General features: G+C 46.3%; 1 protein-coding gene across 2 annotated transcripts in view; it reads right to left on the bottom strand.

Moving 5' to 3' along the window:
• SUFU (SUFU negative regulator of hedgehog signaling) overlaps positions 1–17,465 on the bottom strand; it is a 100,490-nt gene that overhangs the window by 28,001 nt on the left and 55,024 nt on the right. The window contains exons 4-8 of one of the 2 annotated variants that reach the window (XM_031682688.2): positions 7,569–7,711; positions 6,586–6,671; positions 6,250–6,322; positions 3,206–3,362; positions 1,299–1,410 (exon numbers count right to left, since the gene is read on the bottom strand). In XM_031682688.2, the coding sequence (XP_031538548.1) occupies positions 1,299–1,410; positions 3,206–3,362; positions 6,250–6,322; positions 6,586–6,671; positions 7,569–7,711 (571 nt within the window). The remainder of the gene's footprint in view (positions 1–1,298; positions 1,411–3,205; positions 3,363–6,249; positions 6,323–6,585; positions 6,672–7,568; positions 7,712–17,465) is intronic. The other variant, XM_031682690.2, reaches the window with a different exon arrangement.

Genomic DNA, 17,465 nt, shown 5'->3' with positions numbered 1-17,465 from the left:
TTAAAAGCTGCTCGGAGGTAGCAGTGGAGGCCTCTCCAGGCTCTTGCCAATGGCAGATTTGCCAGGTGGGCCATGTTGAGCTGCCAGAATAACTCCCAACTCCACAATCTGCTCCCAGGTTACAGCCTCAACTTTAACCAACCAGGCCTCCCCTGTTTCATCCCTGTCAGCTCCTTCCCCTGCTTGATAAAATTCCAGGGCACCTTCAAAGCCCATCTCATGTTCTTCCTCCTCCAAGAAGCCCTCCCTAACTACTCTACATCATGCTGACTTGTCTTTTCTGTAGTGCATTAAATCACTACTATTTCTGGGGATCATGGATGAGCAACTGAAGCTAGAATTCAAAGTAACTTTCTAAAAAATTACATCCACAGCCAGAATCATGCCAATTAATTGTTTCATTTTATGTGCCACTCTAAAGAGCCTACATCCAGATGGCCCTCTGGGTCCTGAGCTTGCCACATAGCAAGTGTGTAATAAAGACTTCTTAGGAGAAAGACGAATCACCCTGGTCTTGCAGGAGTGGCCTGCCTCCCCTGTAGCCCAGGGCACAGCAACTTCCTCCTGGCAGGCAAGGTTCCTGCTCTAGGCTGCCAGCTCCCAGCTATCCCCGGCCAGCAGCTATTCCCTAGAATTGCCCTGGGACTAGAGGCAGAGCCGGGTGCCCAGCTCTAACTCTGCCCACCATTTGTTCCCTATCAGGGGAAGAGAGGTCAGCAAGAAGTGGATCTGACCGCTGGGGCGGCCACAATCTATCCCAAGGGCTACCGGGGCTCTTGGACAGACAGCGGAGGCCTGCAAAGGACTTCCCTTCCCTTCCCTGGGCCCCATGGAAGGGAGGCAGGAAGAAGGGCCTCAGCAGCAGGCGTCCAGTACAGGGCTGGCCAGACAGGGAGGCCCCTGGGGTTGCGGCTATCAGCCGGAGACCAGGCTCCAGGAAGGAAGGAAGGGCAACTCTGGCCGAGGCTGAGATAAGGAGGGGAATCGTGCTCAGCACAATGGGCTCCCACAAGGCTGGGAGGCCCCAGTCAGATTTTGCCCCAATTTGGCCTCCCATCTGCTCACACAGCCCATGTAAATATTTACTGATGTTTATATTTCTGGTCTGCTGGGCCCCCTCTAAGTCCCTTATGACCCACAGATCCGTGTACCCCAGAGACCCTGAGTCCATCCAGCAAGGGCTCTGTGCATTGTTCTTGCTCATGCAAGCCACGGGGACAAAACTGCCCCCTTGTCCCAGTCCTGGGACATTGCTGTCAGGAAGCTGCACTAACCCCCTCTGTGGGTGGGGAACTTACGGGGCCCGGTCGTGGGTGAGGCCATTCTGCCGCTGAGAGTTGATTGGAGGAAGGACGGGTTTGCTGTTGATCTCAAGTCCTCTCCTCAGGGTCTCCCGGATCTGCTCCGTGTCTGCAATGATACCACTAAGTTATCTGATGGCCCTCTGGGCTCTCAGCATCCCCTAGCCCTGTCCTCGGAGCCTGGCTCTGTAGATGTGCTGGGGAAAGGCCCCTGCAAAGGCTGGTCCTAAAGTCACTCTAGGCATCAGCCTTGTGATCTGAGTTAGTGCAGCCTGAGGACACAGGGCAGATGAGGCACCATGCACTTCAGAAACTTCCAGCCTCAAGAGCGCCATTCTTGTAGAAAACAAGGGAGAGGCCTCTGGACCTCAGAAGGGCACCCTCCGAGACAGGGCTCTCCTCCATCATCCTCTCCCTTCCTGTGTGTCCCAGGTCCTAGGCTTACCTTTAACATGGCTCCAGTTAGTAGCTGACAAGGCCACTCCCAAGACCACCCAGGGATTCTGCCCACCTAATGGGTGCCAGTGAGGACTGTAAGTGCTCTGCCACAAATGAGCAGGTGTCTCTTACACAAGTTCCTGGGTTCTGGGTGGTCAGTTGGTGTCTGGCTCTGCCACCCCTTCCCCTTGGGCTGGGTCAGTGGGAGGCTGAGTCATCTCCTCACCTTGGTCTATCCCAGGGAGCTCTGCCTCTGCACGGGTCTGCCAAGGGCCAGAAAGTGAGAAAGGCATCCCTTGGTGGGGTTATTTCTTTGCAAGGTTGCTTTGCTGGTCTTTGGGGTGAAGCTTACTAGTCTGGCCCCCTATATTGAGATTCTGGTCTAAGATTTACTCCACTACATATACAAACACATACCAAAAAGGCTGGGCTTAGAGTAGGTGATGGAAGTGATTATTAACTTTTCTAGCTGATTTGCTATAGTGGCATGGATTACTTTTATAATTTGTAAAACATAGCCAATAATGGTTGAAATTTTGGGCAAGACTATGAATTCTTTCTTAAATTATCTACTTTGTCAAAAGGAACTGAATAATTTTAACAATTGTACACTCTCTCAAAACCTCCCAGTCTTGTCACACCATTATAACAAGCAGGAAGGAAAGAAAGGGGTCAGATATTTGCACTAGGGGTTTAAGTTGTTCTTTATGGAAAAAGAAAACCTTTTATAAGTGCAATCACATGTGTAGGTATTTTATTTATGATTCTAGGTTTCTTATTCTTCAAAAGGTAAGAAAACGTGGAGGAACAGAGAAAGGAAGTAGAAAGAGCAGCTGTAGACACATGTATATGTAAATAGCAATGCCCTTTTTTAAAAACCACGGCTGTTTCTATAGCCAAGACCAGCACAACGAGCTCCCAACAGGAGAGCTCCTTCCCCACAGCCCCCTCCCCAGAATGCAATGTAAGGGTGCCCAGTCCATGCTGCTGTATCTGCAGGACAGTAGGGCGGGGAAGTCTGCACACTGGCCTCACACTTAGGCCTCTTGTATCTCAGGCCTGGGAAGGCCCAAGGCCAGAGTGATCCTTGGGTCTGGCATGGCTTTCAGGCTAGAGCTGGGCCCTGTGTCAATTCTGTGGGTGGCTGATGCTTATTCTCTTGCATTTGGGTGGACTACGGCCTTTTCCTGTAACTGTTCTAGGGCTTCCACTCACCTCCATGACCTCAGATTGCAAGCGGCAAATCTGAAACACAATGGTCACTGCTGGTGGTGCATTTGAAACACACACAGGAAACACAGGAGAAATGGATCCGTAAAGCTCCCTTGATGCTACCCTGCGGAAAGACTTCACTTGCTGTTTAAATCCTGCCAGGAAATACACTATTGACTGGGCTGTTTTTGTTAGCGATCCATCCTAGAGAGTCTGAAAGCCAGCCTGGGGAAAGGGAGGGTGATGGTTCCTACCTTTGCCAGAGAGCCGCCGGGGCTGCGTGCCGATGCAGATGCTCCGGCTGTCCTCGTCGTCCTCGGGGGGCCGGCTCAGATCATCCCAGGCACACTTGGCGCTGACACCACTCAGGTTGGAGCCGTCTGTCTCAATGCCTTTGTCAACCCTCTCCTGCTTGGAAAGAACCAAAGAGCCAGAGTTCCTTCAGAGAACCGGTGGCCCAAGGTCACCACCACATTTCCAGTATTTGCTTAGCCCTTGCGAGAGCTGAGCACGGGACAGATGCTGGAAGAGCAGGATATCTGACCTTCCTCTGTTCCGGTTACTAATGCATGATGGTCTCTGCCAGCACTGGGCTCCCCCAGGAGAACCAGGAATTAGGGGAAACCAGGAAGAATGAAAATCCCAAGGGAAGCTTCTCCTCTGTTACCAGCTTTCCAGTAAACTGACCACACCTGTTTCAGAGCCCCGACTCTGCCTACCCTGTGCTGGTCCATGGAGCTGATGTGGCAGAGCCAGGAACTACTTCCCTGAAGAAAGGCACAGTCCCTCCTCTCCTCACTGATCACCCTGGTAGAACTCCTCCAGTTCCAGTTGCTGCTACAGAGGCCAGGGTGGAAGTCTGCCCGGCCAGACAGGCTGAGGCTCGGCCCCATTTCTGTCTCCACACTTGCAGTTTCCTCTTCTAACAGCAGAGGGTGTGGTCATGCAGTGAAGAGCCCCAGAGAGCAGAGAAGCAGGACTTCCCCTTGTTGCACTGCTAACTTGTTTCGCCAAGGATTCTGGATGGAGATTCTTTTCCACTTCTTAGACAGAAATGGGGGTCTGGAGGGCAATGACCACTTGCAGACCCCACCAGAGGCTCTGCCTTTGCACAGCCTTGGCATTGCTGAGTCCAAACACTCCAAATGGCCTCAAGGAAGAGCTGGAAACAAGCACCCTGGGATTTCTGATAAAACCTAGTTGTGACGTTGTGCTTTGGATTTAAGGTCATCTGGGAGGCTTCCGCAACCTTGTTCATAAAAAGTCCTGTGGGCCAAATAAAGCTCCTGAGTGAGCACCTCAATAAGAGTCTGCACCTCCCCATCTGCCGGACCTTCTCCCCGTGACTCCAAAAGCTCTAAAGTAGCCTGCTGCTCAGCCTCGGAGCCTGTCTCGGGAAGCACAAGGGAAGCCTCCATAGTGTCCTTATTTCTTGAGACCAGTCAGCAGGTGGCCCTGGCCTGATGCCTTCTTCCCATCACACCCTCCTCTTTTCCAGTGCTACCATCAGCCTGGGCAAAGCTTGGGGTTCTCAGTAGAGGCAGGAGGAGGCTGATGATGGGAAGCAGCTCTCTGTGCTCTTGGGAGGGGCAGTGCTCTGGTTTGCTCAGGATGGAGTCTGCGCTCTTTCCTCTCCACTGGCCGCCCTGAGACCCTTCACCCAAGCAAGCAGCTGAGGACACCTCTTGGCTCAACTAGTTCAGCCCACTTACTTTACACTAAGCAAGAAAGGATGAAGATGTGGAGGAGTTCAGGAATTTGTTCATGTACACAGCTGTCTAGTGGTAAAGCTTGGAGCAGAGGACGAGGAGCAGATCTAAAATGAAATGCCGGCAAGCAGGCCCCAGAAAGACACAAGCAAGCACAGAGGAGTTTCCACTGGGTGCACAGAGCCACCAGGAAAGGAAGCTGGACTTTCTCACCAAGTGCCCCTACTTGCTTTTAAAGACCACTAGGTGTTCTGGGTCCTGCTGGCTAGTCTCAGGAGAGCTTGAAGACTAGGGAGAATAGTTCTTGGCATGCAGAGAAAGGACGGGCTGCTTACCCTACTAGCTCAAAGGATCAAGTTCTTTTTTAGCACTTAGGACAGGGGCCAAGCAACAGCCCACGGTGCTGGATCCCAGTGTGGATACAGAACAAGGGCTTAGGGAAACATAGCCTTCATGGTTCCTGGTTCTTGCATAAGCAGAAGCAACGAGGAAACCACATTTAAAGTAGAGATAACAGAGGATCCTGGCAGAAATTTGAAAGCTTCAGTGTTAAAGGCACTGGGAAGATAGAGGAGCATCATCTGTGAATAAGTAGGGTTTCTGCCCAAGAACTCCCAGGTCTGCAGTAAAGAACCCAGGGACTGCTGGCTACATGTCCATCTGCGACCTCCCTGCCACCTCCTGCCCTACCTAAAGGACATGTAACTTCTGGCAGCTGCCTGTTGGCCTGCCAGATTTTTAGAGGCATAACAGGTTCAGAGATGGCAATGACCTGCAAAGGTTCAGAGAGTGGGTTGGGGCAAAGGAGAAGGAGGCAGGCACGTGCCGGGCACATTATTAGCTATCTGCTGTTTCTGCTTCATGAGCAGCCCATGAGAAAGAAAGTTGTGCTCTATGTGGCTTTCAGACTTCACCTGTATGCAAAAAAGAGTGCTGCTTCTAAAAAACTCAAAGACGACACTGAAACTCTGTACAGATGGGCCACGGTGAGTGGGAACTGTAGGCCTGTGTGTAGAAAGACTACCTTTTACACATCAAGGGATGCCAACCTACCAGGGGAGGAGCTCGGTGTCTAACTGCCCAAGATGAAAAATGTATCTAAAAGGGGATGGGACCATTAGACCATCAGTGCTCCCCTCTGCAGCTGGGCTGTGTGGTCAATATCACCTGTTCTACCGTCTGTTACAGGGTAGAGGTTGCAGTGAGGTGGCTCTCTGAAACAAAGTCTGTGTTCTTCTAAGAAGGGGAATGTGGGAGGATAAGGACTGGGCAAGCAATATCCACTAAACTGATTTTCTTTTGTCCTGGTGATCAGATTTTTAAGTCAGGTTTATTGATGCATAATTTGCATACAATAAGATTAATACTTTTAAAATGCAAAAATACATGTGTCTGAGACAAGTTTTCCTAGGCTGAAATCTCTGCTTCCTTATGCACTCTGCAGAACTCGGGAGACAAGTTCCAAATCATGCCATATTTCTACTCACTCACAAATAAAGCTCCTCCATTTTCCCAGGATGAAAGCCAGTATTACTTGGAAGAGGCCTAGGCATAGGGTGCTAGAAAGGTTTTCCTCACTCAGGACATACTTGCAGGTGTGGATCGATCTCAAATATGGTCTCTCCCCGTCGCATGTCAGTTATCAGCCAGGGGCCGCCAGCGCTGTGGACAAGGAAAGGGGACAGGATGGTAACTGAGGGTCTGGGCTGATGGGCTGGGTCTACCGCCTGTTTGCTGCCCCAGGCCCAGGACACAGGGGAATAGTTAGTGGCCAGGGACCATCAGGGAGAGTGATCAGGAAGCCCTGATGTGAAAACCCAGAGCCTAAGCAGCACTATAAGGGGAGCCCGCAAGGGGGAGGAGGGGTTCCCAACCCCAGGCCCGGGAAGCCAGACCCCCACCTCAGGGCACAGGGGTGCACTTACACAGGTACCGTCCGCAGCAGCTCCAGGATGCCCTGCCCATTCCACTGTTGGGCTGCGTGGAGCTCCTCGGTGCAGACACCAACAATCTGAGATCCGGGGACAAGAAGCCATCGTGCGTTAATGGCCGTTCCTCCTACCCATCTGGAAGGTCAGCCACCCAGACTCTCTGTGTCACCTCAAGTTGGGGGAACCACAGGCAGGATCTGTGCTTAGGGGCTGATGTGTTAAAAATGGAATGGTTCCCTTAGGAGGGCAAAGCTGCCTGGCTAGGAGTTAGATGGGTCCACAGACAGGGCACTGAAGTCTGACACTTGCCCTGTAGTGATAGCTCAGGTATCGGGGTGATGCAAAACCTAGCCCTATCTGCAGAAGAGAAAATCAGGGCCCTGCCACCTCAGGATGGGTCCCCAGCCCACGTCTCTGGAAGCAGGGGAGGTCCAGGGAGATGCTCCTGCCCAGTCTAGTATTATGGGGAATGTCAACAGAAGAGATCTTGAGACCCTTCAAGCTTGGAATGATGACCAAAGGGCCACAGCAGCTTGCAGAGAAGCTCCCTCCCTCCCTTAACAAGGCCTGAGCTTCTGTGTAAATCTCAAAGGAAACAACTGAAACTTCACAGAGACCCCACCATGATCACAAGCCAGCCCAGCTGCAGCAGGAGTAGATACACACCCCTTCTCGATAAAGGGCAGGTCCAGCCCAAAGCTGCCTTCCTAGGGGGAGGTCCTGTGTCTCCAGCTGTCTGGGTCTTACTAGTTCACAGAAATACCCTCACTGTTACCCCTCAGCTATAGCCATTCTCTCCTACCCAAATGGTCCCTTCCTCTGCCCCCTTCTCCCAGCTCAGCAGGTTAAATCAGACCATCCGAATCTACCTGACAACCATCAGAGGGACTAGAAAATGGGAGAAGAATCAAGGAAATCCCATTTCTTCACTCCCCTACCCAGGGAAGACTCGAGCCCATGTCCATCCTGTGCCTCACCTGGAGGAAGGTAACCACCCCAAAGGGTGTCTGCACGGGCTGCATCTGCGGGTCCTCTGTCAACAGCATGTGCTGAATTCTCGACTCACTGTTATCCAAAGGGCTGTGCCAAGACACGTGGTCCCCACTGCAGAAGGTGTTCTCTGTGGGAGAGACATGAGGATTCTCAGTGTTTGAGGCCCTGCAGCCAGGCCTGGAGCCTGACCTGGGGTCTGAGAAGCCCAGGCTAGGAGGCTCCCCAGTCTTCCAAGGTGGTCCCGGTGAAGGGAGGGGAAGCATTCACTCAGATGGGAGAAAAGAGTGTGGCTATTTCCCCAAAACCAGACGCGTTCCTGCTCGCCAATCTTGCCAGCCTCCAGTGGAAAATGACAGGCTGCCAGTGCGGCTGCTCACTTGGCCTGGCAGGTCCAAAGACATCTGGCACCTTCACTTTCCCAGCACCTTCACTTATTTGAGGGGTGGAAGCAGCCACGATCAGGTCTGCCAGGAAAGAATAAAGAGCTTTACTGTGGGGCCACCTGGGCAGAAGTCCACAGGGAGGCTGGAGGGCAGTGAAAGCCCTTCACCTTGGAAAAACATCCCAGGATTTCTGTGCAGCTGGAACGGTGCTCGAAAAGGAAGCCCCAGCCTTGGAGGGCCTTTGAGAGCTGTCTCTGGTTTCCCACAGGTTAGACAGATTCAGGGAATAGTTCCTCAGTGATGGAGGTCTGATCGTGCCTCACACACCTCAGCAGAGATGGACAGCCTGGAGGGGCAGCTGTTTCCATGACACAGGCATGGGGCCTCGGCTGCCCAAGAGAAACGTGCAAACACAGCCACCTCCTCGTCGCACCGTTGCCCTTCACACTGGCCCACTGCCTTAAAGAAATCTGTCTGAGGTAGTACAACCATTAGGGAAAACACCCAGATGCTATGAAGTCTCCCACCACCCCTGGCTCTTGTCTTGGGTGTCCCTGCACGTCCTCTGTATTGTCCAGCCTATATACATCTATAGGTCCTCTCCATTTTTTCCCCTTCACACCATTTTGCACATTTCACTTAAAGTTATGTATTCTGGAGATCATTTCATATCAACACATAGAAAGCTACCTCATTCCTTTTCCCCCACTAATTTTATTGAGATATATTTGACATATAACACTTTGTCTAAGGTGTACAACATAATGATTTGATATATTGTTTAATTATTACCACAATAAGTCCATCATTTCACATCATCACAATTTTGTTTCTTGTGATGAGAACTTTTAGGATCTACTCTCTTAGCAACTTTCATATATAACACAGTATTGTTGACCATAGTCACCCTGATGTACACTACCTCTCCAGAACTTACTTATACCTGGAAGTTTGTACCTTTTGACCTCCTTCACCCATTTCACCCACCACCCCCTTCTCTCCCCTCTGGAAATAACCAGTCTGTTCTCTTTATCTATGAACTTGGTTGTTGTTTTGTTTTGTTTTGTTTGTTTGTTTTGTATTTTTTTAGATTCTACATATAAGCGAAATAATATGGTACTTGTCTTTATCACTTAGCATAATGCCCTCACAAGGCCCATCCATGTGGCAAATGTCAAGATTCCATTCTTTTTTATGGCTGAGTAGCATTCCATTGTATTTATACACCACATCTTCTTTATCCAGTCGTCTGTCTGGTTGTTTCCATGTCTTGGCTATGGTAAACAGTGTCACTATGAACATTGGGGTGCATGTGTCTTTTTGAATTAAGAGTTCCCTCCGGATATATGCCCAGGATGGGATTGCTGGATCATATGGTAAGTCTATTTTTAGTTTTTTTCAGGAAACTCCATACTGTTTTCCATAATGGCTGCACCAAACTACATCTCATCAACAGCGGAGGAGGGTTCCCTTTTCTCCACATCCTCTCCAGCATTTATCGTTTGTGGATTATACCACATTCTTTATTCATTCATCCACCAATGGACACTTAAGTTGTTTCCACATCTTGGCTACTGTAAATCATGCTGCAGGCAACATAGAAATGCATGTATCTCTTAAAATTAGTATTTTTGTTTTCTTCAGGTAAATACCCAGAAGTGGAACTGCTAGATCATATAGTAGTTTCTGTATTTCATTTTTTGAGGAATCTCTATACTGTTTTCCAAATAGCTGAATCAATTTACATTCCTACCAACAGTGTACAAGGGTTCCTTTTTTCCCACATATCCACCAACACTTGTTTTCCCTTGTCCTTTTGATGATAGCCGTTTTAACCGGTGTGAGGTGATATCTCATTGTGGTTTTGATTTGCATTTCTCTGATTAGTGATGTTGAGCACTTTTTCACGTACTTGTTGACCATTTGTATGTCTTCTTTGAAAAACTGTTTATTCAGTTCCTCTGCTCATTTTAAAATCAGATGGTTTTGGGGTTTTTTTTTTTTGGCTATTGAGTTGTATGAGTTCTTTATATATATTGGCTAGTAATCTCTTTTCAGATATATGATTTGCAAATATTTGCTCCCATTCAGTAGGTTGTCTTTTCACTTTGTTGATGGTTTCCTTTGCTGTGCAGAAGCTTTTTAGTTTCATGTGGTCCCACTTATTTATTCTTGCTTTTGTTTTCTTTACTTCTGGTGCCAAATTAAAAAAAAAAAATCACTGCTAAGACCAATGTGAAGGAGTTTACCCCCTATGTTTTCTTCTAGGGGTTTTATGGTTTCAGGTCTTATATTCAAGTCTTTAAACCATTTTAAGTTGCTATTTGCGTATAGTATACGAAAGGAATCTAGTTTCATTTTTTGCATGTGGCTGTCCAGCTTTTCTAACACTGTTAATTAAAGAGACTACCCAGTCTCCATTGTATATTCTTCGCTCCTCTGATGTAAGTTAATTGACTACATATGTGTGGGTTTATTTCTGGGTTCTTTACTCTGTTCCACTAAATTATGTATCTGTTTTTATGCCAATACCATACTGTTCTGGTTACTATCGCTCTATATACTATAGCTATCTCATTCTTTAAATGGCTGTATAGTAGTTCATTGTGGTCTCTTACTTACGAGCTGGGAATCTCAACACTTGAGGTCTCTTCCCTTTTTATCAATATCCAAAGTAAGGCACAGCTCCAGGCCGAGCCAACCATAAACCCCTAAACTTCCTGACTCCTGTTTGGCCCACTTCTCCCAGATTCCCTCTCCTTTTACAGAAGTGTGTGCCTATAAGCAGCATGTATGATCTACAAGTAAGAAATAATACAACAAGGAAAAAGACTGAATTAGTAATTTAAAGCTTTCTCCACAATAAAAAGTGGCTTCACTATAAAGTCCACCAAACATTTAGAGAAAAATTAATACTAATTCTTCACAAACTTTTCCAAAAAATAAAAGAGGTAACACTTCCCAATTCATTCTATTAAGCCCTGATACCAAAACTAAGCAAAGGCATTACAAGAAAAGAAAGCCATAGACCAATATCCCTTATGCACAGACACAAAAATCCTCAACAAAATACCAGCAAACTGAACACAGCAACGTATACAAAGGATTATACACAATGACCAAGTGGGATTTATCCCAGAAATGTAAGGTTGGTTTAACATATGAAAATCAATGTAATATACTACATCAATAGAATAAAGTTTTTTAAAAAAAATCACATGATCATCTAAATCGACACAGAAAAAGCACTGAGCAAAAATCAATTCTTTTTTTTTTTTAATGACAAAACACTCAAACTAGGAACAGATGGGAAATTCCTCAACCTGTTAAAGGACATTTACAAAAAACCTGCTGCTAATATCATACTTGATGGTAAGAGAATGAATTTTTTCCCTCTAAGATCAGGAACAAGACAGAGATGTCCGCTTTTGTCACTTCTATTCAACATGGTATTAGAGGTTCTAACCAAGGCAAAAAGGCAAGAAAAAGAAACAGAAATGTAGATAGATTGGAAAAGAAATAAAACTATCTCTATTTGCAGATGACATGATTTTGTACACTGAAAACCCTAAGGAATTCACTAAAAAATGATGAGAGAAAGCAAGTTCAGCAAGATTGCAGGGTACAAGAACAATATACAGAAACCTCTTGTATAGAAATACAAGTGTTTTTTTTTGCTCCAAAATAGTTTATTAAAAGTTTTATATTAAAAAAAGATAGATATGTGTCACACTATACAATGCATTGAAAGCATGGGTATGGTTGTAGTTTCTAACTTCTCTACAAAATTAATCAGCCATAATGGAGTTAAGAGCAATATATTCATTTACTTGTATCTCTATACACTAGCAACGAACAATCCGAAAATGAAATCAAGAAAATATTTTCATTCATAATAAAATAAAAAAACACAATACTTGAGAACAAATTTAACAAAACAAATGTAAAACCTGTACTCTGAAAACCATAAAACGATTGTTGAAAGAAAATAGAGAAAACCTACACAAATGGAAATTGTTCATAAATCAGGAGACTTAATATTATTAAGATGGCAATATTCCCCAAGTTGATCTACAGATTCAATGCAGTCCTTATCAAAATGCCAGATGTCTTTTTTTGTAGAAATTCACAAGCTGGCCCTAAAATTCGTATGAAAATGCAGGGACCCAGAACAGCCAAAACAATCTTGAAAAAGATGAACAAAGTTGAAAGACTTAATCTTCCTGTTTTCAAAACTTGCTACAAAGCTACAGTTATCAAGACAGTGTGGTACTGGCAGTAAGAATACACATCTGATCAATGTAACAGAATTAGAGTCCAGAAATAAAATCTCAAATTTACGGTCAATTAATTTTCAACAAGGCAACCAAGACAGTTCAGTACAGGAAAGAATACTCTTTTCAGCAAATAGTGATGGGACAAATGAGTATCTGCATACAAAAAAATCAAGAATTAAGTTAAATCCCTTCTTTACACCATAAATAAAACTTAATTCAAAATGTATCATAGGCCTAACTATAATAGTTAAAACTATAAAACTGTTAGAAGAAACATAAGCATAAATCTTCTGACTTTGGATTAGGCAATGTTCTTAGACACCAAAAGAACAAGCAAAAAAGAGTAGATAAACTGGACTTCATTAAAGTTAAAACCTGTTGTACTTCAAGAAAATGAAAAGAAATGCAAATCAAAACCACAGTGAAATAACCATTTTCTATCCATTAGGATGGCTATGATAAAAGTAAAAAACAAACAAACAAACCCCACCAGAAAATAACAAGTATTGGTGAGGATGTGGAAAAACTGGAACTCTTGTGTATTGCTGAGGTGTAAAACACGGAACTGCTTTGGAAAACAGGTGATTCCACAAAATATTAAACATGGAGTTACCATGTGACCCAGAAATCTCACTTCTAGGTAAATACCCGAAAGAAATGAAAACATGTACCCTCAAAGAGTGGACCTCAAAGAGAGGAATTTGCACCTGAATTTTCATAGTAGCATTAGTCATAATAGCCCAAAGGTAGAAACAACCCAAATGTCCATCGACTAATGAATGAATAAATAAAACGTGGTTTATCCACATAATGGAATATTATTTGGCAATAAAAAGGGCTGAAGTAATGATAAACGCCACAACATCAACCTTAAAAACATTGTGCTAAGTGTAAGGAGCCAGTCACAAAAGGCCTTGTGTGATTCCATTTATATAGAATGTCCTGAATAGGCAAATCCATGGAGATAAACAGATTAGTGGTTGCCCAGGGCTGGGATGGTTAGGGGGAAATGGGGAGTGACTAGTATGGGGTTTTTTTTAGGGTGATGAAAATGTTCTAGGGTTCATTGGGGTAATGGTTTTACAACTGTGAATTATATCTCAACAAGGATGATTTAAAAAGAAAAAAGGAATGCAGTAAGCAAAAGGGAAGACTCTTGGGGGAGAAGCAAAATGGGAGAAGCAAGGGTGAGACCCTGGATTCCTTGTTACCACCTCCTCAGACTAAGCAGCCTGGCCCAGCAGAAACCTTAGTTGTAATACCCAGACACCACCACATTTTACAGTCCACGTGACCTGAATGAGCACCTACTTCAGCATTTTCATTTTCTACAAATGAGGAAAGGATCTTCAAGACTGCCCAAGATCATGGAGCAAGTCAGTGAGGGTGGGCACAGTGCACTGTCTACCAAACTTCTGAGTCATGTGTAACACTCATTAGGATTTTTGACATACCGGTAGTACGCCTGTACCATTACCTCCCTGTATTTTTCCCCTAAAATTGATCCCCTTTTTTGGGGAGGGGGATTAGGTATATTTATTTTTTTTCTTCAGTGGAGGTACTGGGGATTGAACCCAAGACCCAATGCATGCTAAGTGCACACTCTAGCACTGAGCTATACCCTCCCCCCGACTCACTTTTTTTTAAACCTAAACAACCTTACTTTAAAAGGAAACTTCATGTCAATGTACTAAATAAGGAAAATAAAAAGAAAAGAAAATCAGTGTTGCTCACTATAAAGTGGAAGATAATTTGATAATTGCAAAGTAATTCGATGAAAATAAAATGTTATTAATTTATAACTGATACTATTGCCTACCTAACATTGTTAAAAACTGAAATGAGCAGCAGTTAAAGAGACATTAGAAGTTTAGAGTCCTATCAAACTGAAAAAACCAGCAGGATTGAATCAGAACTGAAGGGGGAAGAGTCCACACTATTCACCTTACTGAATGCCTTGTCCAGTTAACACCTAACGTCTCTTGCTAGCTTTGGCAAACCCTGACGGACTGGTTAACTTTGCAGTTGGGAAAGCTCTGTTCTTATCTGCTTCTGCCCCTTACTAGTTGTGACCCTGGACAACTTGCCCAGCTACAATTTCTAAGCCTGTTTTCTCATCTGTAAGCAGGAAATGGTGTGCCTACTCAGTGTGCTCCCCACTGTGGTGTGTTATTACCCCTGTACTGGAATACAGTATAGCTACCCCAACCCAGGTCCTATTCCCTTTACCAGAAAACAGGACTGGCCACAGAGCCTGTAGCTAACAACAACTGCCAGTAGGTGGCACCACGTTCCTGATTTAAGAAAGATTCCCTCCAGCGCCCCAACTTCTAGCTTATGTCTCTCTGTAGACGTACACCACAAGCCTAGCAGGGACTTTGGCTAAAAACAGGGAAGAGGCTAGAAAGGTCTAGAGTCGTGATCTTTTATTAACTGGAATTGACGTTGATTTAAAAATAAATGTACAAACCCACACTGTTTAAATGAAATATGAATGATCAAGTTACTTTGCATGACAATTTGGGAAGGGGCTTAATTTAGGCAGCTGGGAGACAGACGCCAGTCACTGCTCCAGGACCAACACACTCCACTCTGAGTGTGCGTGATCCAGACTGAGTTAGAGGCAGGAGAGGGGAAGAAGGCGTTAACTAGCCGGAGAAAGGTAGTTCCTTACAGCCTTGCATGGTGGGGGAACTAGCCTTAGCTCTGTGATGGCCAAGAAACGGTCTTTCTTAACAATGAAAGAGTCTTGGTCACAGTTTTCAAGCCGGGGGACAAAGCCACAATGGGCTCATTCTTGAGTCTGGCCTGGTCTTTATGCCCTGGATGCTCAGCCCCATTCTGTGCAGAGTCACCGTGGATCTCAGCACTCAGGCCCGGCGCCCACCCCAGGAAGCCCTCAGCCCCTTCAGAGGGGTTTTCAAATGCTAATAACACATCGGTTGGAGGCCCAGCTGTTAAGCACAGTGGTTAGAGGAGCTCGCTCCCGCTCTCTCCCTTCCATTCTCTGGTTCCCTGAAGTGTCCTTACCAAGACATTAGGATGCAAATCCCTGGGACTCCCACCCAAACTGCACAGCAGAGGGGCTGCCTGGAGTCTGAAGGCAGGTTGGTCTAGGTGAGGCCTGGAGGCTCACTTCCCATTCCCTTCCTTCTTCCCTCTGAGCTGCCTCCAAGTACCACAAGAAACAGGCTGCTGCCTGTCTGGCAAATTCACCTGAGGGGAAATACCACTCGAGGGTGGCAAAGAGAGTCTTAAAACTGCTAGGCATGGTTCTGCCCCTTGCTTGGTTCAAAGAAAGGTTTCATTACTTGATGTCTCTTTCCCCAATAGCAAACCACTCTCTGGCAAGAAGTCTTACAAGGTGGGGGCTGTCTGGCTGTGCAGATCCTAACTGGCTCCTCAAATTGGTCATCACCCTACTCCACCTCCCAAACATCCTGGTTTAGTTATGGTGATTTGAAGTTGGACCATGCCAGATATAAGAAGTTAGCAAAATCTAGGGAAATGGGTTACAGAAGAAAACAGCTATTGTTTGCAAAATAATTAGTGCTGACTTTGAAACACTGAGAAACCAATGCATTCTTCAAGAGTTCTTAATTCATCCCAACTCTGGAGAATGTCTCCATTCTGTGTGGAAGTTAAGGCCCAGTGGTGTTTTACACAACGGCTAAGAAAGCAATGCCCCACCCCCATGACCCATCCAGGGGTCAGAATCCATATGCTTGGTCCGAGGAGAATGGGTTAATGTTGTCTTTTGGGGCCCCAAAGAATGGGTTTCTCATAGTTGAAACTTGGAGCCCCGTGCTCTGATTCAGTTCACATTCCAGAAACAAAAAGCAAGGGCAGGAAATCCAGCTGAATTGTGCCAGGTGTCAAATGGGTTGCTGGTCTGCAAGAGGTGTTTTAGGGAGTGCAGGAGAATGGGAGGAAGCCCAAAGCAGGCTGGTAGACAGGAGCCCGCCAATTTTAAGGTCAAACTTCGGAACAAGGGGGTAGCCGTCACCATCTCTCAAGAAGCAGTCTCCATCTTTCTCATCTTGGTGCTCACAAATCACTCTGACAATGAGGGCCTAAGCATCCTGTATGAAGACACAGAGCTGGTTCCTTGCAGGGTTTAGTAGTTCTTCCCTGAAAGGCCAGATGTCCCAGATACATCCCCAGCAACACAGACTGCTGACAGGGAAGGGCCAGGTAGACTGTCCTGTCTCCGGAAAGTCCCAGGATGAAACCAACACCCTGGATGAGGAGAATCTGGCAATGGCCTAATCCCCTCTTCTTCCTGAGAAGGCCAACTGTGGGCTGTTCAGCGGAGCTGGGCCCAGAGAAGGCCTCCTCTGAGATTGAAAGAGAGCCTCAAAGTCAACTGAAGGCCTACAAACTGAAATATGCCTTTGGGGGCAGAAACATAAATCTGCACAGGCCCAGGCAGCCTCATGATGCCCCAGCGAGAGGAGGAGACAATCTGGAGGTTTTGCTGAATGAACCAGCCCTGGCTGAGCTGGTGAAAGAGGTGAAGTTCAAAGCCAGTCCTGTTGGCTTCTGCCCAACCCACATAATCCGAATTGGGGCCACTTAGTCTGCCCGCTGCCCCCACTGGATCCCTATATAATTCTATCCTAATTTCTAAAGCCCAAGTGCTTTCTGCATGCTGTAAGCCAAGCTCTAGCTAGTTTATTTGTTTTGAGGTACATTTCTAGAAATGAAGAGCCTACAAAATTTTAAAAGGTCATAGGATATAGAACAGCCTGATGTCACTGCCACAGATCATATTTCTGGAGCCCTTAACACACCATGAGAGGCTAGGCCCATTCTGGGGAGGGGGTATCACAAGGAGGGCACTGCCCTCACTGTCCTAGTACCGTTAGACCAGAGTCCCCTCCGGGCCTCCTCTACCTCCACCTGACAGCACCCACCAAAGGAAGGGCAAACACCCTATTCTTGCTGGGAAAGATCAGCACTGCCCTTCCTCCAGGGATCCAAATAAAGCTGTGAGTCGGTGCTTCCCTGCCCGCTTGCCCCTACCAAAGCTGAGTTCAGTTCAGAGCCTTTCAGCAGTGGTGAGGCAAGGCCCAGCCTAGGAACTATGGATGGCAGTTGAGAGCAATATATATGCACATCACAAAGGAGCAAAAAATAAATTTGTCCCAGGTAACTCCCCTTTAACACGTGAGAACTTCAAGAAGAGGATAAGAGTGGGACATTTTGGAGCTTAGAGGCT

The sequence above is a fragment of the Vicugna pacos genome, chromosome 11 (genome assembly GCF_048564905.1).
Source record: "Vicugna pacos chromosome 11, VicPac4, whole genome shotgun sequence".
NCBI lineage: Eukaryota > Metazoa > Chordata > Mammalia > Artiodactyla > Camelidae > Vicugna > Vicugna pacos.
This window is presented reverse-complemented; position numbering and strand designations above follow the sequence as displayed.